The following is a 25,570-nucleotide window of genomic DNA, read 5'->3' on the forward strand; positions in this document are numbered from 1 at the left end:
TAACTGGCTGATATTTCTTTTAAAAAAAATTCAGAAATTGTTACTTTTTTATAACTGAATTAGTTCAAAACAGGTATTTATTTTAAACCAACTCAACATCATTTTAGTAAAAAAATAAAAAACCCACAGATTTTTAAATACAGTACATAATTAAAGTACCAATATTTATGGGATACAGTACAAACACTTTTAAACTATTTAGCTATCCCTAATCAGTGGTCCAGTATTAATTTTATTGTTTGATACATAATCACCATGATCAAAAAGCTGCATAGAAGCACAAGTAATATAAAAATTAATTTCCAAGAACATCGGGATTATGATATATCGGGAAATTGATTATCGAACTTTGCAATACACCAGCAGCTGCTCCTCTCTGTATCTGCTGTGTGGGGTGTGCTGCCAGGCTTCCTAATCAACCACTGGGTGAAGGATACAAATATATACAAATATACAGAGAGGAGGCACCTCTTAAATTGGTGGTTGCTGGAAGATTATTTTCTGATAACCGCCCAGAGGAAATTTCTGACTGGTCGCATCAGATGTGACAATGTAAGGGAAACCCCTTCATGGTGTCAAGCAAGTAGTTAAAGAAAATAAATGTCTTTTTATATGAACAATGCAATGGTAAAATAAATATTATTTTTATCTTTTATTTCCAGTATGTACTATTACTGAAACAGATGCAGGGTGCACATGGTCAGAATGGTATGACGTGAAATCTCCAGATGCAGAAATAGACAGTGGGGATTTTGAAACTTTTGAAAACATCAAGAAAGAGGGTTTTAACATTTGTGATGCACCTCAAAATATAGACTGCAGAGCAAAGCATTATCCTAATGATTCAATAGTAGCTTTAGGTCAACAGGTCACATGCAGCAAATATGTTGGTCTAATCTGCCTTAATAGCCAACAGCCACAGAACATTTGCTATGATTATCAGATCAGAATTCAATGCTGTTCCTCAAAAACAAACTGTAGTGAAATAACAACTGTATCACCACAATCAACTACAGTTGCTAAGACAACCTCCAATTACTCTACAACAGAAAGCACTGCTACAACACAAACATATAAAACTCCTTTTACCAGACTTACAACTCAAGTTACAGTCTCCACTTCATCCTCTCCATCCAGCACAAGTGGGACACCAATGACTTTCACTTCTCCATCAAATACAGCAACTAGCTCTACATCAGTTTCTACAAAATCAACCACAAGAGAAACTCCATCTCTACCCACAACCACAGGAGAAACACCAGTGACCATTGTTTCAACCACTTCTACTTCACCCATCACTTCATCAAATAAAACTTCCTATACCTCTGTTTCAGCTACAAGTGTAACCTCAGTAACTTCCACTTCATCCACCACTTCAAAAAACACAACCCCATCAACACCTATTTCTCCCATTTCCACCACAGGTGGACCATCAACCACTCCAACAACCATCTCAACAAGAGTAACAACTACCTCTACCTCTTCTTCACCAACAACCACCACAAGCCAAACACCAATCACTTCCACTTCATCCACTTCTCCATCAAATACAGCAACTAGCTCTTCATCTGTTTCTACAGAATCAACCACAAGACAAACTTCATCTTTACCCACAACCAAAGGAGAAACACCAGTGACCATTGTTTCAACTACAAGCGGAACTTCAACCACCTCTACTTCACCCACCACTTCATCAAATACAACTCCCTATATCTCTGTTTCAGCTTCAAGTGGAACCTCAGTAACTTCCACTTCATCCACCACTTCAACAAACATAACCCCATCAACCCCTATTTCTCACATTTCCACCACAGGTGGACCATCAACCACTCCAACAACTATCTCAACAAGAGTAACAACTACTTCTACTTCTTCTTCACCAACAACCACCACAAGCCAAACACCAATCACTTCCACCATTTCATCCAAAACATCAACTCCCTCTTCCTCTACTTCTTCAAGTCCAACCCCAGCACATACATCAACTTTTTCTACTAAATCTACACCCTCGTCCACTACAGTTTCAACTACCACTTCAACAACTTGCCCATATTTAATGAAATGCTCCTGGTCATCATGGATTGAGGGCAGTAGTCCAACAATTACATATTCTAATGAAAAAGGAAGTCATTCTAATGAAAAAAACAGTAATTCCAAAACATCATCCAATGGAAAAGATGACAGCACTTCAAGAGAGGATTCTAAGCAAAAAGAAAATAAATCTTCAAAGAGTGATTCAAATGAAAGAGGCAGCAATCTGTCAAGAGGTACTTCAAGTGAAGAAAATCATGATGCTTCAAGACACTCTTCTGGTGAAGATAGTGGCAGCTTGGAACTATTAAAGTCTACTGGATCTGAAATATGTTCAGTACAGGAAATGGCAAGCCAAATACAGTGTCAAGTAGCATCAGATTCAATCAACAATAAAAATACAGCAGTTTCGCAATGTGATATGAAAACTGGCCTTGCATGTCTTAATGCCAAGCAGAAAGGAATCTTTATGCCAGAATGTCAAAATTATAAGATAAGGGTTCAGTGTTGTTCTACAGTTTGTTCGCCATCTACACCAGGCCCATATGTCATTACATCAACTCAAAGTAGTACTTCAGCCACTTCCACTTCTTCAACAACCTCAACAAAACCAACCCATCCCTATTCCTCTGTATCAACAAAAACTACCTCAATCATTACCTCAACCACTTTGCCCACTTCTTCAACAAAAATAACTACCTCTACCACTTTAATCCCAACATCCAGCACAAGTGGAACACCAATCACTTCCACTTCATCCACCACTTCAACAAACATAACCCCATCAACCCCTATTTCTCACATTTCCACCACAAGTGGACCATCAACCACTCCAACAACCATCTCAACAAGAGTAACAACTACCTCTACCTCTTCTTCACCAACAACCACCACAAGCCAAACACCAATCACTTCCACTTCATCCACTTCTCCATCAAATACAGCAACTAGCTCTTCATCTGTTTCTACAGAATCAACCACAAGACAAACTTCATCTTTACCCACAACCACAGGAGAAACATCAGTGACCATTGTTTCAACTACTAGCGGAACTTCAACAACCTCTACTTCAACCACCACTTCATCAAATACAACTCCCTATATCTCTGTTTCAGCTACAAGTGGAACCTCAGTAACTTCCACTTCATCCACCACTTCAACAAACAAAACCCCATCAACCCCTATTTCTCCCATTTCCACCACAAGTGGAATATCAACCACTCCAACAACCATCTCAACAAGAGTAACAACTACCTCTACCTCTTTTTCACCAACACCAACCACTAGCCACACACCAATCACTTCCACCATTTCATCCAAAACATCAACTCCCTCTTCCTCTACTTCTTCAAGTCCAACCCCAGCACATACATCAACTTTGTCTACTAAATCTACACCCTCATCCACTACAGTTTCAACTACAACTTCAACAACTTGCCCATATTTAATGAAATGCTCCTGGTCATCATGGATTGAGGGCAGTAGTCCAACAATTACATATTCTAATGAAAAAGGAAGTCATTCTAATGAAAAAAACAGTAATTCCAAAACATCATCCAATAGAAAAGATGACAGCACTTCAAGAGAGGATTCTAAGCAAAAAGAAAATAAATCTTCAAAGAGTGATTCAAATGAAAGAGGCAGCAATCTGTCAAGAGGTACTTCAAGTGAAGAAAATCATGATGCTTCAAGACACTCTTCTGGTGAAGATAGTGGCAGCTTGGAACTATTAAAGTCTACTGGATCTGAAATATGTTCAGTACAGGAAATGGCAAGCCAAATACAGTGTCAAGTAGCATCAGATTCAATCAACAATAAAAATACAGCAGTTTCGCAATGTGATATGAAAACTGGCCTTGCATGTCTTAATGCCAAGCAGAAAGGAATCTTTATGCCAGAATGTCAAAATTATAAGATAAGGGTTCAGTGTTGTTCTACAGTTTGTTCACCATCTACACCAGGCCCATATGTCATTACTTCAACTCCAAGTAGTACTTCAGCCACTTCCACTTCTTCAACAACCTCAACAAAACCAACCCATCCCTATTCCTCTGTATCAACAAAAACTACCTCAATCATTACCTCAACCACTTTGCCCACTTCCTCAACAAAAATAACTACCTCTACCACTTTAATCCCAACATCCAGCACAAGTGGAACACCAATCACTTCCACTTCATCCACCACTTCAACAAACATAACCCCATCAACCCCAATTTCTCCCATTTCCACCACAAGTGGACCATCAACCACTCCAACAACCATCTCAACAAGAGTAACAACTACCTCTACCTCTTCTTCACCAACAACCACCACAAGCCAAACACCAATCACTTCCACTTCATCCACTTCTCCATCAAATACAGCAACTAGCTCTTCATCTGTTTCTACAGAATCAACCACAAGACAAACTTCATCTTTACCCACAACCACAGGAGAAACACCAGTGACCATTGTTTCAACTACAAGCGGAACTTCAACCACCTCTACTTCACCCACCACTTCATCAAATACAACTCCCTATATCTCTGTTTCAGCTACAAGTGGAACCTCAGTAACTTCCACTTCATCCACCACTTCAACAAACATAACCCCATCAACCCCTATTTCTCCCATTTCCACCACAAGTGGAATATCAACCACTCCAACAACCATCTCAACAAGAGTAACAACTACCTCTACCTCTTCTTCACCAACAACAACCACAAGCCAAACACCAATCACTTCCACTTCATCCACTTCTCCATCAAATACAGCAACTAGCTCTTCATCTGTTTCTACAGAATCAACCACAAGACAAACTTCATCTTTACCCACAACCACAGGAGAAACACCAGTGACCAATGTTTCAACTACAAGCGGAACTTCAACAACCTCTACTTCACCCACCACTTCATCAAATACAACTTCCTATACCTCTGTTTCAGCTACAAGTGGAACCTCAGTAACTTCCACTTCATCCACCACTTCAACAAACATAACCCCATCAACCCCTATTTCTCCCATTTCCACCACAAGTGGAATATCAACCACTCCAACAACCATCTCAACAAGAGTAACAACTACCTCTACCTCTTCTTCACCAACAACAACCACAAGCCAAACACCAATCACTTCCACTTCATCCACTTCTCCATCAAATACAGCAACTAGCTCTTCATCTGTTTCTACAGAATCAACCACAAGACAAACTTCATCTTTACCCACAACCACAGGAGAAACAACAGTGACCATTGTTTCAACTACAAGCGGAACTTCAACCACCTCTACTTCACCCACCACTTCATCAAATACAACTCCCTATACCTCTGTTTCAGCTACAAGTGGAACCTCAGTAACTTCCACTTCATCCACCACTTCAACAAACATAACCCCATCAACCCCTATTTATCCCATTTCCACCACAAGTGGAATATCAACCACTCCAACAACCATCTCAACAAGAGTAACAACTACCTCTACCTCTTCTTCACCAACAACCACCACAAGCCAAACACCAATCACTTCCACTTCATTCACTTCTCCATCAAATACAGCAACTAGCTCTTCATCTGTTTCTACAGAATCAACCACAAGACAAACTTCATCTTTACCCACAACCACAGGAGAAACACCAGTGACCATTGTTTCAACTACTAGCGGAACTTCAATCACCTCTACTTCACCCACCACTTCATCAAATACAACTCCCTATATCTCTGTTTCAGCTACAAGTGGAACCTCAGTAACTTCCACTTCATCCACCACTTCAACAAACATAACCCCACCAACCCCTATTTCTCCCATTTCCACCACAAGTGGAATATCAACCACTCCAACAACCATCTCAACAAGAGTAACAACTACCTCTACCTCTTCTTCACCAACACCAACCACTAGCCACACACCAATCACTTCCACCATTTCATCCAAAACATCAACTCCCTCTTCCTCTACTTCTTCAAGTCCAACCCCAGCACATACATCAACTTTATCTACTAAATCTACACCCTCATCCACTACAGTTTCAACTACCACTTCAACAACTTGCCCATATTTAATGAAATGCTCCTGGTCATCATGGATTGAGGGCAGTAGTCCAACAATTACATATTCTAATGAAAAAGGAAGTCATTCTAATGAAAAAAACAGTAATTCCAAAACATCATCCAATGGAAAAGATGACAGCACTTCAAGAGAGGATTCTAAGCAAAAAGAAAATAAATCTTCAAAGAGTGATTCAAATGAAAGAGGCAGCAATCTGTCAAGAGGTACTTCAAGTGAAGAAAATCATGATGCTTCAAGACACTCTTCTGGTGAAGATAGTGGCAGCTTGGAACTATTAAAGTCTACTGGATCTGAAATATGTTCAGTACAGGAAATGGCAAGCCAAATACAGTGTCAAGTAGCATCAGATTCAATCAACAATAAAAATACAGCAGTTTCGCAATGTGATATGAAAACTGGCCTTGCATGTCTTAATGCCAAGCAGAAAGGAATCTTTATGCCAGAATGTCAAAATTATAAGATAAGGGTTCAGTGTTGTTCTACAGTTTGTTCACCATCTACACCAGGCCCATATGTCATTACTTCAACTCCAAGTAGTACTTCAACCACTTCCACTTCTTCAACAACCTCAACAAAACCAACACATCCCTATTCCTCTGTATCAACAAAAACTACCACAATCATTACCTCAACCACTTCGCCCACTTCCTCAACAAAAGTAACTACCTCTACCACTTTAATCCCAACATCCAGCACAAGTGGAACACCAATCACTTCCACTTCATCCACCACTTCAACAAACATAACCCCATCAACCCCTATTTCTCACATTTCCACCACAGGTGGACCATCAACCACTCCAACAACCATCTCAACAAGAGTAACAACTACTTCTACCTCTTCTTCACCAACAACCACCACAAGCCAAACACCAATCACTTCCACCATTTCATCCAAAACATCAACTCCCTCTTCCTCTACTTCTTCAAGTCCAACCCCAGCACATACATCAACTTTATCTACTAAATCTACACCCTCGTCCACTACAGTTTCAACTACCACTTCAACAACTTGCCCATATTTAATGAAATGCTCCTGGTCATCATGGATTGAGGGCAGTAGTCCAACAATTACATATTCTAATGAAAAAGGAAGTCATTCTACTGAAAAAAACAGTAATTCCAAAACATCATCCAATGGTAAAGATGACAGCACTTCAAGAGAGGATTCTAAGCAAAAAGAAAATAAATCTTCAAAGAGTGATTCAAATGAAAGAGGCAGCAATCTGTCAAGAGGTACTTCAAGTGAAGAAAATCATGATGCTTCAAGACACTCTTCTGGTGAAGATAGTGGCAGCTTGGAACTATTAAAGTCTACTGGATCTGAAATATGTTCAGTACAGGAAATGGCAAGCCAAATACAGTGTCAAGTAGCATCAGATTCAATCAACAATAAAAATACAGCAGTTTCGCAATGTGATATGAAAACTGGCCTTGCATGTCTTAATGCCAAGCAGAAAGGAATCTTTATGCCAGAATGTCAAAATTATAAGATAAGGGTTCAGTGTTGTTCTACAGTTTGTTCACCATCTACACCAGGCCCATATGTCAATACTTCAACTCCAAGTAGTACTTCAGCCACTTCCACTTCTTCAACAACCTCAACAAAACCAACCCATCCCTATTCCTCTGTATCAACAAAAACTACCTCAATCATTACCTCAACCACTTTGCCCACTTCCTCAACAAAAATAACTACCTCTACCACTTTAATCCCAACATCCAGCACAAGTGGAACACCAATCACTTCCACTTCATCCACCACTTCAACAAACATAACCCCATCAACCCCTATTTCTCACATTTCCACCACAAGTGGACCATCAACCACTCCAACAACCATCTCAACAAGAGTAACAACTACCTCTACCTCTTCTTCACCAACAACCACCACAAGCCAAACACCAATCACTTCCACTTCATCCACTTCTCCATCAAATACAGCAACTAGCTCTTCATCTGTTTCTACAGAATCAACCACAAGACAAACTTCATCTTTACCCACAACCACAGGAGAAACACCAGTGACCATTGTTTCAACTACAAGCGGAACTTCAACCACCTCTACTTCACCCACCACTTCATCAAATACAACTCCCTATATCTCTGTTTCAGCTACAAGTGGAACCTCAGTTACTTCCACTTCATCCACCACTTCAACAAACATAACCCCATCAACCCCTATTTCTCACATTTCCACCACAAGTGGACCATCAACCTCTCCAACAACCATCTCAACAAGAGTAACAACTACCTCTACCTCTTCTTCACCAACAACCACCACAAGCCAAACACCAATCACTTCCACTTCATTTACTTCTCCATCAAATACAGCAACTAGCTCTTCATCTGTTTCTACAGAATCAACCACAAGACAAACTTCATCTTTACCCACAACCACAGGAGAAACACCAGTGACCATTGTTTCAACTACAAGCGGAACTTCAACCACCTCTACTTCACCCACCACTTCATCAAATACAACTCCATATATCTCTGTTTCAGCTACAAGTGGAACCTCAGTAACTTCCACTTCATCCACCACTTCAACAAACATAACCCCATCAACCCCTATTTCTCCCATTTCCACCACAAGTGGAATATCAACCACTCCAACAACTATCTCAACAAGAGTAACAACTACCTCTACCTTTTCTTCACCAACAACAACAACAAGCCAAACACCAATCACTTCCACTTCATCCACTTCTCAGTCAAATACAGCAACTAGCTCTTCGTCTGTTTCTACAGAATCAACCACAAGACAAACTTCATCTTTACCCACAACCACAGGAGAAACAACAGTGACCATTGTTTCAACTACAAGCGGAACTTCAACCACCTCTACTTCACCCACCATTTCATCAAATACAACTCCCTATACCTCTGTTTCAGCTACAAGTGGAACCTCAGTAACTTCCACTTCATCCACCACTTCAACAAACATAACCCCATCAACACCTATTTCTCCCATTTCCACCACAAGTGAACCATCAACCACTCCAACAACCATCTCAACAAGAGTAACAACTACCTCTACCTCTTCTTCACCAACAACCACCACAAGCCAAACACCAATCACTTCCACTTCATCCACTTCTCCATCAAATACAGCAACTAGCTCTTCATCTGTTTCTACAGAATCAACCACAAGACAAACTTCATCTTTACCCACAACCACAGGAGAAACACCAGTGACCATTGTTTCAACTACAAGCGGAACTTCAACCACCTCTACTTCACCCACCACTTCATCAAATACAACTCCCTATACCTCTGTTTCAGCTACAAGTGGAACCTCAGTAACTTCCACTTCATCCACCACTTCAACAAACATAACCCCATCAACACCTATTTCTCCCATTTCCACCACAAGTGAACCATCAACCACTCCAACAACCATCTCAACAAGAGTAACAACTACCTCTACCTCTTCTTCACCAACAACCACCACAAGCCAAACACCAATCACTTCCACTTCATCCACTTCTCCATCAAATACAGCAACTAGCTCTTCATCTGTTTCTACAGAATCAACCACAAGACAAACTTCATCTTTACCCACAACCACAGGAGAAACACCAGTGACCATTGTTTCAACTACAAGCGGAACTTCAACCACCTCTACTTCACCCACCACTTCATCAAATACAACTCCCTATATCTCTGTTTCAGCTACAAGTGGAACCTCAGTAACTTCCACTTCATCCACCACTTCAACAAACATAACCCCATCAACCCCTATTTCTCCGATTTCCACCACAAGTGGACCATCAACCACTCCAACAACCATCTCAACAAGAGTAACAACTACCTCTACCTCTTCTTCACCAACAACCACCACAAGCCAAACACCAATCACTTCCACTTCATCCACTTCTCCATCAAATACAGCAACTAGCTCTTCATCTGTTTCTACAGAATCAACTACAAGACAAACTTCATCTTTACCCACAACCACAGGAGAAACAACAGTGACCATTGTTTCAACTACAAGCGGAACTTCAACCACCTCTACTTCGCCCACCACTTCATCAAATACAACTCCCTATACCTCTGTTTCAACTACAAGTGGAACCTCAGTAACTTCCACTTCATCCACCACTTCAACAAACATATCCCCATCAACCCCTATTTCTTCCATTTCCACCACAAGTGGACCATCAACCACTCCAACAACCATCTCAACAAGAGTAACATCTACCTCTACCTCTTCTTCACCAGCAACCACCACAAGCCAAACACCAATCACTTCCACTTCATCCACTTCTCCATCAAATACAGCAACTAGCTCTTCATCTGTTTCTACAGAATCAACCACAAGACAAACTTCATCTTTACCCACAACCACAGGAGAAACACCAGTGACCATTGTTTCAACTACTAGCGGAACTTCAACCACCTCTACTTCACCCACCACTTCATCAAATACAACTCCCTATATCTCTGTTTCAGCTACAAGTGGAACCTCAGTAACTTCCACTTCATCCACCACTTCAACAAACATAACCCCATCAACCCCTATTTCTCCCATTACCACCACAAGTGGAATATCAACCACTCCAACAACCATCTCAACAAGAGTAACAACTACCTCTACCTCTTCTTCACCAACAACCACCACTAGCCACACACCAATCACTTCCACCATTTCATCCAAAACATCAACTCCCTCTTCCTCTACTTCTTCAAGTCCAACCCCAGCACATACATCAACTTTATCTACTAAATCTACACCCTCATCCACTACAGTTTCAACTACCACTTCAACAACTTGCCCATATTTAATGAAATGCTCCTGGTCATCATGGATTGAGGGCAGTAGTCCAACAATTACATATTCTAATGAAAAAGTAAGTCATTCTAATGAAAAAAACAGTAATTCCAAAACATCATCCAATGGAAAAGATGACAGCACTTCAAGAGAGGATTCTAAGCAAAAAGAAAATAAATCTTCAAAGAGTGATTCAAATGAAAGAGGCAGCAATCTGTCAAGAGGTACTTCAAGTGAAGAAAATCATGATGCTTCAAGACACTCTTCTGGTGAAGATAGTGGCAGCTTGGAACTATTAAAGTCTACTGGATCTGAAATATGTTCAGTACAGGAAATGGCAAGCCAAATACAGTGTCAAGTAGCATCAGATTCAATCAACTATAAAAATACAGCAGTTTCGCAATGTGATATGAAAACTGGCCTTGCATGTCTTAATGCCAAGCAGAAAGGAATCTTTATGCCAGAATGTCAAAATTATAAGATAAGGGTTCAGTGTTGTTCTACAGTTTGTTCACCATCTACACCAGGCCCATATGTCATTACTTCAACTCCAAGTAGTACTTCAACCACTTCCACTTCTTCAACAACCTCAACAAAACCAACACATCCCTATTCCTCTATATCAACAAAAACTACCTCAATCATTACCACAACCACTTCGCCCACTTCCTCAACAAAAATAACTACCTCTACCACTTTAATCCCAACATCCAGCACAAGTGGAACACCAATCACTTCCACTTCATCCACCACTTCAACAAACATAACCCCATCAACCCCTATTTCTCACATTTCCACCACAGGTGGACCATCAACCACTCCAACAACCATCTCAACAAGAGTAACAACTACTTCTACCTCTTCTTCACCAACAACCACCACAAGCCAAACACCAATCACTTCCACCATTTCATCCAAAACATCAACTCCCTCTTCCTCTACTTCTTCAAGTCCAACCCCAGCACATACATCAACTTTATCTACTAAATCTACACCCTCGTCCACTACAGTTTCAACTACCACTTCAACAACTTGCCCATATTTAATGAAATGCTCCTGGTCATCATGGATTGAGGGCAGTAGTCCAACAATTACATATTCTAATGAAAAAGGAAGTCATTCTAATGAAAAAAACAGTAATTCCAAAACATCATCCAATGGTAAAGATGACAGCACTTCAAGAGAGGATTCTAAGCAAAAAGAAAATAAATCTTCAAAGAGTGATTCAAATGAAAGAGGCAGCAATCTGTCAAGAGGTACTTCAAGTGAAGAAAATCATGATGCTTCAAGACACTCTTCTGGTGAAGATAGTGGCAGCTTGGAACTATTAAAGTCTACTGGATCTGAAATATGTTCAGTACAGGAAATGGCAAGCCAAATACAGTGTCAAGTAGCATCAGATTCAATCAACAATAAAAATACAGCAGTTTCGCAATGTGATATGAAAACTGGCCTTGCATGTCTTAATGCCAAGCAGAAAGGAATCTTTATGCCAGAATGTCAAAATTATAAGATAAGGGTTCAGTGTTGTTCTACAGTTTGTTCACCATCTACACCAGGCCCATATGTCAATACTTCAACTCCAAGTAGTACTTCAGCCACTTCCACTTCTTCAACAACCTCAACAAAACCAACCCATCCCTATTCCTCTGTATCAACAAAAACTACCTCAATCATTACCTCAACCACTTTGCCCACTTCCTCAACAAAAATAACTACCTCTACCACTTTAATCCCAACATCCAGCACAAGTGGAACACCAATCACTTCCACTTCATCCACCACTTCAACAAACATAACCCCATCAACCCCTATTTCTCACATTTCCACCACAAGTGGACCATCAACCACTCCAACAACCATCTCAACAAGAGTAACAACTACCTCTACCTCTTCTTCACCAACAACCACCACAAGCCAAACACCAATCACTTCCACTTCATCCACTTCTCCATCAAATACAGCAACTAGCTCTTCATCTGTTTCTACAGAATCAACCACAAGACAAACTTCATCTTTACCCACAACCACAGGAGAAACACCAGTGACCATTGTTTCAACTACAAGCGGAACTTCAACCACCTCTACTTCACCCACCACTTCATCAAATACAACTCCCTATATCTCTGTTTCAGCTACAAGTGGAACCTCAGTAACTTCCACTTCATCCAACACTTCAACAAACATAACCCCATCAACCCCTATTTCTCCAATTTCCACCACAAGTGGAATATCAACCACTCCAACAACCATCTCAACAAGAGTAACAACTACCTCTACCTCTTCTTCACCAACAACAACCACAAGCCAAACACCAATCACTTCCACTTCATCCACTTCTCCATCAAATACAGCAACTAGCTCTTCATCTGTTTCTACAGAATCAACCACAAGACAAACTTCATCTTTACCCACAACCACAGGAGAAACACCAGTGACCATTGTTTCAACTACAAGCGGAACTTCAACCACCTCTACTTCACCCACCACTTCATCAAATACAACTCCCTATATCTCTGTTTCAGCTACAAGTGGAACCTCAGTAACTTCCACTTCATCCACCACTTCAACAAACATATCCCCATCAACCCCTATTTCTCCCATTTCCACCACAAGTGGACCATCAACCACTCCAACAACCATCTCAACAAGAGTAACAACTACCTCTACCTCTTCTTCACCAACAACCACCACAAGCCAAACACCAATCACTTCCACTTCATCCACTTCTCCATCAAATACAGCAACTAGCTCTTCATCTGTTTCTACAGAATCAACCACAAGAGAAACTTCATCTTTACCCACAACCACAGGAGAAACACCAGTGACCATTGTTTCAACTACAAGTCGTACCTCAACTACCTTAACATCCTATCCAACCCCAGTAACAATTATTACATCTTCTCCAACTGTTACCATTACTTCTACTTCTGGAACAACTACTACCCTAATATCTACATCTTTGTTTTCTACGTCATCCACATCATCAACTACTACAACAACCCCCTTGTCTACAACTATATCATCTACCAGTGGAAAAACTACATCTGGACCCAGCACTACACCTAGTTCCTTTGTGACCACTCCATCAACTCCATCTATTTTGTCATCAGCCAGCACGTCAACACCTTGTTTTTGCCAAGTAAATAAATCATTATTTTCACCTGGTAAGTGGATATTATATGTTACACTATATTTTAGTATATTTTTTATGTGAAGCAGTTCATTTTATAAAATGTCTTTATTATATAGATTTTAAATGCAAATATATTGATAATTTTATACTGCATGTATGTGCATTCTGTATACATAAGTTCAGCAAACATATTCTGTTGAAAGCTGACAATTTTAAGCAATTTTCTTTGCTTTTTATTATGGCCATTATGCAGAAATGTCTGTGGCACTCCGTTTATTAGGTACCTAAAATACGATCACACAATCCTTTAGATTTTGCTCTTCATGCATATCTGGGACTCATACTTTAGGCATTTGGAATTGTAACATTGAAACCAGAATGTAGTTTCTAAATTCTTAGAAATCATAATTTATATCAATTTATACAGTATGTTATGTAAAATACTGCAGTGTAATATGTGAGCTCTGTGAAATCCTGAATTTCATCAACAAATTTAAAATCATAATTCCAATGATTAATTTGTTAACTATGACAATATTCAAAGATTTTCTTTTTTTTATATTTTTTATTTCTATTTTCCTGCTGATTGTAGGCACTTTACTTATATATATTTTTTTCCTTAATAGGTGATGTTATATATAGAACAGCAGACAGCAATGGTTGTGAATATTATGCAATCTGTAGCAATGACTGTAAGCCAGATAGACATGTTGGGGATTGTTCATCAACCACAACAGTATCAACTCCATTAACCACTGGATCACTTACTACATCATTAACATCTGGAGCAACAAATACAATACCAACAGGCTCAACACCCTTATCCACAGTAACTTTAGTTTCTAGCACAACAACACCTGGATTAACAATATCATCATCAACTGGATCAGCAACTGTTCCAACCATCACACCATCTTTTACTAGTGTAACTTCCAATTTCTCAACATCAGAATCTGTCAGATCTTCAACAACTATATCAACTCCCGTATCTAATACAACCCTCTCATATCCCACTGCTCATTGTAAGTTTGCTATTTTCAGTATTTAATTCTTCATACAGACTTAAGATATTTTCTTCCAAAATATATTTATTATATTTTATATTAAGAAAAAGTGATATTATTAACTAATTTAATAGCTGATTCAAATAAATATTCCGTAAACCTAGTTCCCAAGACTACTGCTAATTGTTATTTTGTACATTGAAATGCAGACCAATATATAACAGCTGATAACCTTCTGAATGACATGTTGTAAATTCAAATGAGTGGGAAACTACCAATAGTCTGTCTATAGTTCTTTACATTTCTAAAAATTAAAGAAATGAACAGTATTATATTTTTTCTTTTTTACGTATAGCAAATACTATATTGTGGTAAGGTAATACATAAAGCCCACTAATCCCTGTAGTAAATTACAAAGTCTAAAAAGTTGACTTTTCCCTTCTACTTGTTTTATAGCTTGCGGTGAATGTGTGTGCATGATGCCAAAATGCGGATCTGGCTACCAAGTAGTTTCATTCCTGCCTCCTGGTGCCTGCTGTGTCAATATAACTTGCGGTAAGAAAGCCATATTACCTTTCTGTTTATTAATTGTTGTCATTTTAGTTTTAAAACACTTGTAAAACATACATGTCTACTCCTCCGCAAGTGCCGGGAGACTCGTAATTTTTCAGCCAGTCCCCCACACCCATGGAAGAGTGGCCAGATCTCCATCATGCTGTTGGTTTCCTAGAGAAGCAACCAGGATAAGGAGATTTTATGGGAATTGCAGTGCAGTATGGGGGGCACAGGGCTTGATGATGTGAATCCATGTTATTTAGCCTCACCACGAAGGTGGAGGCAATGTCTCCTCTCTGGGCTTCTCCTGGAGAGGAGGCTTTAAAGGATGGCAATTATGTCTGTAAATTATACTCTCTATGTGCATTTCATAAAAGTGCCTCTCTTCATTATTAAATCTATGACAAGTTACCTCTAGGTTTGATTGACTAATTCAGTCTTGGTGTGGATATATTTGAAGTGACCAGTATACACTGTAGCATTCAGTAGAAAATCAGATTGTAAGAATGTTCAGAGCAGCACAAAGTGCTTCAGGATATGAGTGTGATTACTTTGCGGGAGGGAATGACTTTTCAAGTTGTGTGATTGCACAATGCGGATGGAGCTTTAGGTAACTGATGGCGTGCCAGAGGAAAATGGGAAGCCACAGACACACAGAGTTAGATCATTAGATTAAGGAGACTCACTGAACTTCATAGTGTCATGACAAGAGCCTCTTGTCAGATTGATGTTGGACGATTATGGTGAGTAATGCAATTTTATGGTAAAGAAGCATTTAACAAATAGATATATGTACAGTATGTGTTCTATGGAAAGTGTATTTAATATTTAGGGGGACATGTACTAAGCAGTGATAAAAGTGAAGAAGGGAGCCAGTGGAGAAGTTGCCATTGGCAACCAATCAGCTGCTCTGTATACTTTTAAAGTATGCAAATTAGGAATGTTACATCAATGCTGATTGGTTGCCTTGGGCAACTTCTCCGCTGGCTCCCTTCTCCACTTTTATCACTGCTTTGCACGTCCTCCTTAATCTGTTAGTTGTTATCACTTTAAATGGCTGAGAGACATTAGGGACTACTCGAATGTTCTTAATCATGTTTTCTTATTTGGAATATTATGCTGCAATTTATTGTATGTATTTATCAACAGTGCCTGAATCTGTCTGTGTCTATGAAAATGATGTATATCAGGTAAAACATCCCTTTAAATACCTATCTTTCCCTTGTTGTATTGCAAAGCCTTGATAGAGTAATTTTGTTGACACATTAAACGTAATATTATAGTACAATTACTGTCTTTATATTATCTCAAATCCAACATGGTACTGATTATGTACACCATGGATCGCACATTCAATGCGATTAGAGAAGGATCTTACTGCCCAGGATCGCATTGCAATATGCAATCCTATTGTCTGGATGCATGATCCAGCACATGCAAGGACAGGGGCCCCTGCGATGTGCTGTGATGGCTTCCGGGGGTTGCCGCGCATGTATGGTCAGCTAAGACCGCACATGTACAGTGGCCACTTTCGGGGAGTGTTGCGGGGGAACCCTCTGCTGGCTACAAGTGTGGTGTGTAGCACATCGCATTCCAGAAATTGGCCAATCTGGCATTATCGTATCCCCTGCAGAAACCTATGGGGGATGCGGCTGTGGGTAGCAATAGAGGGGTCGCAGCAGGTCTCTCCTTCTTACATTAAGATGTTACCTAATATTTGCAGCTAACCTGCAAAAATGGGGTTATACAGTAGCTGCAAATATGCTATGATAAATGGGCCCCTTAATCTTTTCTTCTTATTGCACTGCTGCCAATAAGTTTAAGTTAGAGATGCGCACCAGACCATTTTTGCTCGTTTGGGTCCTAATTTATTGTCCGGTTTTGGATTCAGTTTTGGATTTCGTCTGTGACTGGTTTTGGATTTGAATTTTTTTCCAAAAATGTACAAAAAAAGCTAAAATCACATAGATGGCTTTTTTTGTTTTGTTCCTAGGGTATCATTAAACTTAATAACATTCCTTTCCACTCATTTCCAGTCAATTTTGGCCACCTCACAGCTCACAATATTACTTTCATCTGCTTTACGACAAAGGCTGCAACGAACTGGCTGGTGTCTTGCGGCATAAACACACAGCAGTTTATAGCACAACTATGAAACACTGCCACATGTCAGTGGCAGAAAGGAAAAGTAGTGCATGACTGGTGGCAGCAGCTACAACACTAGTGTTTGGTTGCCCTTCTCTAAACTGATCGTTATCCATTTTTCAATTTGCAGATCACTGCGTGGAGTCATAGGGCTTATACTGTAGATGCATGTGAACAAAGCACACTAGGATAGAGCACACAAAACAGTACAAACAACAGATCTATATATATATATATATATATATATATATATAAATAATTTTGTTATTAACTTTCAGCTCGGTTCACATCTTTGTGGAGTCCCAGGGCTTATATATGAACGTGAACAAAGTGCACTAGGGTAAAGTGCACCAAACAGTACAAACAATATACACAACATAGTGCTGCTTGTGAAGAGCCACTTTAGATGGACACAGCACAGCCAATTTACAGTAGAGTGCAGAGTAGCATATTGCAGCATGCCCACTATACACTGGCTACATACAAAGCACAGCCACTTGTAAGTCTGGAGTTTGACATAGTATAGCCAATACAACAGAGTACTGCACAGCATACAGAAGCATGCCCCTTATACACTGACTATTTACAGAGTACAGCCACTTGTAAGTCTAGAGCCTCAAACAGCCCAGCCAATACAGCAGTGTACAGCGAAGCATACAGCAGCATTTCTCCTATACACTGGCTATATACAGAGCACAGCCACTTGTAAGTCTGGAGTTTGACACAGTATAGCCAATACAGCAGTGTACAGCGCAGCATACAGCAGCGTTTCCCCTATACACTGACTATATCTAAAGCATAGCCACTTGTAAGTCTAGATTTTGACACAGTATAGCCAATACAGCAGAGTACAATGCAGCATACAGCAGTGTGCCACTATACACTGACTATATACAGAGCACAGCCACTTGTTAGTCTGGAGTCTAACACGTTCCCCCTATGCACTGACTATGGAGGCTATTCAGAGATGGACGCTGATTTTTCTCCCGCAGCAAAATCTACATTAATATACTCACATGCTGGAGGCATCCAAGCACAGGGCAAGGCCATCCAGCATGTGTGGCGCTGCCCCACGATGCATCCGCAATTTAATTCTCTGCCCTCCCAACAACACGTCACCGCAGCTGCTGGATGCCCGTCTCCTGTCAATCACCATGCGATTGCATCTTTCCGGGATGCAATTGCATGGTGAAGGATCGTGCACATGCACTATAGCTAATGCATGTGCGCAGACCCTATGAACGCGGCCGCTGCTTGTGAATGCAGCGACTGCGTCCATCTCTAATAAGGCCCTATATACTCTTGTAAGTATAAGGCCCTATATGCCCTTGTAAGTCTGAAGTCTAACACAGCACAGCCAATACAACAGACTACAGCACAACATACAGTAGCAAGCCTGGGAGTGAAATGGCGCCGAGTCCCGGCTGCAGCGCCATATATAGAATCCAAAACCAGTGAGAATCCAACATCAATAGGATTAAGTTTTGCCTCAAAGTGGTATCCGAGTCTGGTGGTAAAACCCGAGCTGCGGATCAGGAAGACTCGGATCCCAGAAGTTAGGAGCGGTTCGGATTCCAAAGGATCCGAACCGCTCATATCTACTTAAAGTATATTTGGCACTGAAGTGGTACTATAATAACTGAGGGTAGTGTTTGTTATGTAAATTGGGTAAAGGCGTATTTAATAATTCATAGCTTTTATTATTTTATTATTTGGACTATAGATTATTTCATTGATCACTTATGTTGCTTACATATATATATTTATTTTGTTGTCATTGCATAAATAATTTATTATTGTTCTTTTTGCATTTTTTTTTCTCTTTAGAGAGGATCTGTTATTCCACAGCCACAAGATGCATGCCAAACATGTGAATGTTCTCATGACATGGATATGAATTCAGGGTTTTATGCAATAAAATGTTCCCCAGTTGTATGTGACACCACCTGCAGCACAGTAAGAAGAAATTATATTTTTACATTAATGGTGGGACAATTTGTGATGCATCCTATTATATTACACTGCTTTTCTCCCACAGTTAAATTCTAGAAATATACCATTAACAATACAATTTATTAACATATTTTCATAGATAGCCAGCATATTCTGCTGTGCTTTATTAAAATCTGAACACACTCACAATTAATGGAGTGCACTTATGCAGAGTTTAAATATGAGTTGTTTTGTCTATGAGGCTCATTTATTAAAACATTCATATATAATATGTACAGTATATACATCATGCAACCTAAAGGCGTATAAAAAATAATAAATCCAAGTTACTATAATTGCTTCAGTATTATGTGTTCATTATCTTGTAAATATTATTCCTTTTGGAAGCCAAGAGCTAAGTATATATCTGGTTTAATTTCATATGATATTTTTGTTCGAGAATAATCCATATACTGTATTATCTGTCCTTTACTTTATCTTAGGGCTATGAATACAAACAACGTAGTGGAGAGTGCTGCGGGCAATGTGTGGCAAAACAATGTACCATGAAGGGGGAAAACAACACTGATGTCAGCATTGAGGTAAGCAATTAGTTAAATACCACTTGCTGTAGTTATATTATTTTGTCATCTATATAACTGTGTGGACCACAACCATGCCATCCCTGGGGTCCAGGGGAGACTACACTGCACACCATGCACCCATTTTTTCAATACTTACCCTCCAGAGTCCCACGTAGGGAGCAGCATTGCTTCAGATATCACCAGGAAATTGGCATGCGGGCCATTTTTACTGGTGTTTCGTACATGCACAGTAAGGAAATCACCGGGAAAATAGCCACCGTGCCATTTTCCCAGAGACCTGCGCATGCACACTAGCATTAGGGTCCCCTTGTAACCGTAGTGCCCAGAGTCTACAACTCTGCCGGCTAAGGAGGAGAGGGCTTAGACAGAGTCTCACACGGACCTCCTCCTCTCTAGATGTGCCCCTGATGCTATCACCAACAGTATATCCTATTGAGGAATATTCAATGATTTATTTGCTTTTTATCTTCTTTAAAGCATTTTTATCTTACATATATAAAATTAGCGGAAACTTAATCAAACCTTCGAGAGAGATTAAGTGAAAAAGTGGCCCATCGCAACCAATGACTTCATTTGTCTAACTTACTTGACAAGATAAAAGCTTAGATGGTTTCTCAATACAAAGCTATCAATCTCAATAGTATATAATGTAGATCAGATCATGCTGCTGAAATAAATATTGTGAGCCTGATTTTCAAGTCAGATGCATTTACTCATAAATGACATGCACGGACGCATTTTGTGCACAAAAATAAATATGGACTTTAGTTGGCTGCATCTACATTATGCAGCCTCCCTGCCACCATTCAACCACTTGTGAAGTTTTGTACCAGCTCTAGCCTCACTGCGGGAAGATAAATCCTAAATCAGAATTACTCTGCATGTGTTCACCTCTGCCTAGTCAGCAATTATGTCTACATACCCACAACCGGGTGGTCTTCTGTATGCCGGCGGTCGGGCTCCCGGTGCTCAGTATACCGGCGCCGGGAGCCCGACAGCCGGCATACCGACACTTATTTTCCCTCGTGGGGGTCCACGACCCCCATAGAGGGAGAATAAAATAGTGTGGCGCGCGTAGCGTGCCACCGTGCCCGTAGCGTGGCGAGCGCAGCGAGCCCGCAAGGGGCTCATTTGCACTCGCCACGCTGTCAGTAAGCCGGCGGTCGGGCTCCCGGCGCCGGTATGCTGGTCGCCGGGAGCCCGACCGCCGGCCAGCCGTAGTGAACCCCCACAACCAACCCTCAGAAAACTTGCCAACAGTGCAAATGACCTAATGCCTTCTAATTATACCCATACAGCTGTAAATGGATGTGAGTATGACTGGGAATTGCCCTTGGTTGCTCATAATTGCATAAGCTCAGCTTGGACAAATGCACAATGCAAACAACTGCAAGATTCACCCACGACAAAGTCTTATGTGCAATTCTGCAGCAGGTCCAGAATGTATGTAGAAAGATGTACCGTACCCCCCAAAAAATGTACTTTTAAAATTCCATTGGGATTTTTATTTCCTGCATTAGTCCAAATGGAAATGACAAGTAATGCAAAAACTGTCCAGCGCTTTATATACAGTAATGTACTGTAGCCAAGTCTATAACGAATTAAGTAATATCAGCTGCAGAGGTTTATACAAAAGGAGCCAACCAGATGCTGCTAGATCGTACCACTGATGGTAATCATTATATCACAGATCTGTACAGTAGCTCACAAGTACAAGGATATGTCTGCTTGCACTTACGTAAACACACCCTGACATGCCCTTATTCAGCCTACACTTACCAAACCCTGACCGCCCACATTCCACCTTTCCAGGCATAAGAGTATGCAAGTCTGTGGTACCTATAAATTGAGACATTAACACTTTTTTAATATGTATGCAAAGTACGGAAATGCATTTACATTGCAAAACAAATTACGGGGATTCGGTTAGGATTCTGGCGTTCGGGATCCCAGTCGGAACACTGACGCCAGAATCCTGACATTGCTTGGAAAGCCAATGTAGGGATCACGACATAGATCGCAATTCCAGCACTGGATTCCCGATTGAAGGACTGCCGGGACTGGACAGACATAAGTCGTGGGGGGGGGGGGGGGGTTAGGTTTAGGCTGCTGGGGGAGGGTTAGGGTTAGGCTGTGGGGAGGGAGGGTTAGGGTTAGACAACACTGGGGAGGGTTAGGGTTAGGCTGCGAGGGGGGAGGGTTAGGGTTAGACTGTGGGAAATGAGGGTTAGGGGGTTAGGGATTAGGATCGATGCATCCCAGGTGCAATAACATCCACATACCATCCCCAAATTACTGGCCTCAAACTATATATGGGGCTCGCTATCTAATATACTGTGAAGCTCAGAGATAAATGTTCTACAAAGTGCTGTTATTACTGTATTATGTTGCAAAATTAGAATCAATCTCTGTGTCTTAGGTTGGACAACAGTACCGCAATATTGACAGTAAATGCAGCTACTATGAATGCGATGAAGAGAATGGTCAGCCAGTCCTAACCAAAGTCAAGACAGTTTGCCAAGAGTTGGACATTACCACATGTGACCTGGTAGGTCATTATCTAAATTTTTAGGTGTTATATTTTATACAGGTTGTTTCTACCATATTCAAAATTCCAAAATACAGAATATTCCGAAATATGGATTTTTTTTTAGCGTAACTGAGATTGTGACACCTTGGCTCTTTGATGGTTCCATGAACACAAAATTTAATGCACACAATTATTTTGAAAAATTGTAAACAATTATCTTTAGACTGTGGATATGGTATATGTAAAACATAAATAAATTCTGTGTATGTACACAAACTTAGTTTCATGCACAAAATTATTAAAAATATTATACAATTGCATACATTTGTAGTGTATATGAAGCATACTGTAAATATATTTTGTATTAAAACTTGGGTTCCATTCCCAAGATATCTCAAGGTATGCAAATATAGCAAAATACAGAAAAATCTGACATACAAAGCTCCAAGCATATTGGATATGGGAGACTCTACCCGTAGTTATTTCTTCTTTTTAAGTGTTTTTTTTTTGTTATTACTTTCGATTCTAAGTATATTAAAGTATTTTAGACAGCAGACAAGAACAGTAACAATCATATAAATGAAAACAAACACTGTCTAATAGATATACTCATATCACAATACAATACTCTATATCACAATACAATACTCTATATCACAATGAATGTGTGTAACATATGTTAACATAGCCTCAATTCTGGATCCACATCAAGCACTGGTAACAAAGAAATGTAAGTACACACACATAATATATATTATATAATCAATACTGTATATATATATATATATATATATATATATATACACTGTACATACACTTGGTACCAACTCCAATGTAGAGAAAACAGTGTGAAGAAAACAGAAAATATTTGCACTAAAAAAATGTGTTTATTGTGCAAGTCAGCAACAAATCAGCCACAGGTGGCTCTTTTTTAAGCTTCTACTAGCTTGAGAAAGGGCCCTTTGTGCCCAAAACATTGCTGACTTGCATAGTAAATACGCTTTGTTTATTGTGCATAGCACAGGAGAACTGGGAAAACTTACAATATGTAAAAGCACAAACAACAACGTGTCGTTACGAGTCCTTATATTTGGCAAACATTCCCCCTTTGCTTAAGAGCAGTAAGTGGGATTTGCTTCAGTGGAAGGATCTTATCATTTCATGGTTAGGTAGGATAGTGACAATTAAGTTGACTGCTATACCTCTTCCAGGCACTCCCAGTTGTGGTCCCAAGATCAGCCTTAATACAACTACATAGGTGGTTTGTTCAATTTGTTTGTGAGCTAAAACCCCTCGTGTTAGCTTTCTCACCCTTAGATGTCCAACTACCAACAGCGGTACCAGGTCAGCTTTTATTATTATGCTACCCACCTGAGTCAGGCAATTGCATGGTTTGCATCATCGCATGTACCAAGATGGGTCTTGATAAAAGCTAACTCTTGCACAGTTCCCACAATGTCTTCCTTTGTTGGCATAGCTTCTTTGGATAGACCCGACCCTGTTCAATTGCACCTGGTAATTGCTTTCACCTGCTCGATATAGGATGGCTGCTCTCTTGAGGGTCTCAATGAATAAGCTGATTTGCTCGCTCTCCCTGCACATTCTAAATGCAGCACATTGCCTGATTGCTAAGCAATGGAAATGTGTTGATCCTCCTTCCCACGAGCAACTTATGAATAAAATCCGGCATATGGCAGCCATGGAAAAAATATCAGGCTATCTTCATAACTCTTCCAATAGGTTCCTCATGATCTGGCATGACTGGCTTATATACAATAATACTACCCCTCATGGGTCCCTTCCCTCTGGCTTTTTGGACCTCTTGCTGTAGAGTGACTATGTATCCCTTTGCCTCAACTGCTACTGCTTTTATGGAAATTTCATGCGTCTGTTTCCCTTATGTCAATTCTATAGACTTGCACTAGGCCTCTTTTTCTTCTTCTCTTCATTCTTGCTTGTGCTCTGCATTATTGCTGTCATTCCTGATTGACATACATACAGTATGCATTAGTTCTCAATATTTCTCTGTTCCCCCTGCTTTTGTACCCATTTTAGTTTAGCTTTTAATTAAATATATTTACACATTTACATGCAATCTTCCCATGCTACTCAGTATACTGTTGTGGTTCTGTTGGTCCATACGCGTGTCACTGTATGTTTCTTATTTCTGAAACCATAAAAAAACACATTCAACAGTGTGATGTATTTACGAAGTGTCTGATCATGTTTATGCCCAATATTTAAAAGGGCAATGCTTTTGCTAGCAATGTCTTGCTTGTAAAAACAGTGCCCTTTAAATACTGGCCATAAGCACAATCAGAAATGCCAGGTTTTACAACCCAACTCTTCGTCAGTAAACACCAATGTCTATAGCTGTCAGTTAGGAACAGTTGTTATTTAAGGTATTTATTGTATGTTTACATTAAACACTAGACTTAAACTAATAAACTATATATTTATTCAAGTTTATTAATAGCAGCCCTGGTATATAAATCATTATACATTGTTTTTCTGCTATATTTTAGAGTACACTACAATATGATGCAGATGGCTGCTGCCGGACATGCCAACCTCTGAGACATTACGGTAATATATGGAAACCTTTTTTGAATATGCATAATTATAAACCAATTTAAGAAATATCAGGTTATACTTATAACATAATTATCAAGATATGTTCAGAAGATTGAACAATTTAAGTCTTAAGAGTAAAATGTATCAAACCTTCAACAGATATAAAGTGGAGAAGTTGCTACAACAGGCAATCATCTGTCATTTATCTAGTACATATATAATGACAGAAGCTGATTAA

General features: G+C 39.9%; 1 protein-coding gene across 1 annotated transcript in view; it reads left to right on the forward strand.

The window, feature by feature from the left end:
* The window catches only part of LOC134968656 (mucin-2-like), a 149,765-nt gene extending 124,195 nt beyond the window's left edge, over positions 1-25,570 (forward strand). The window contains exons 32-41 of the mRNA XM_063944181.1: positions 663-12,792; positions 12,913-14,018; positions 14,614-15,009; positions 15,448-15,546; positions 16,696-16,736; positions 19,519-19,647; positions 20,127-20,225; positions 22,648-22,776; positions 25,284-25,344; positions 25,431-25,570. Of these exons, the coding sequence (XP_063800251.1) occupies positions 663-12,792; positions 12,913-14,018; positions 14,614-15,009; positions 15,448-15,546; positions 16,696-16,736; positions 19,519-19,647; positions 20,127-20,225; positions 22,648-22,776; positions 25,284-25,344; positions 25,431-25,570 (14,330 nt within the window). The remainder of the gene's footprint in view (positions 1-662; positions 12,793-12,912; positions 14,019-14,613; positions 15,010-15,447; positions 15,547-16,695; positions 16,737-19,518; positions 19,648-20,126; positions 20,226-22,647; positions 22,777-25,283; positions 25,345-25,430) is intronic.

This window comes from Pseudophryne corroboree, chromosome 11 (assembly GCF_028390025.1).
Source record: "Pseudophryne corroboree isolate aPseCor3 chromosome 11, aPseCor3.hap2, whole genome shotgun sequence".
NCBI lineage: Eukaryota > Metazoa > Chordata > Amphibia > Anura > Myobatrachidae > Pseudophryne > Pseudophryne corroboree.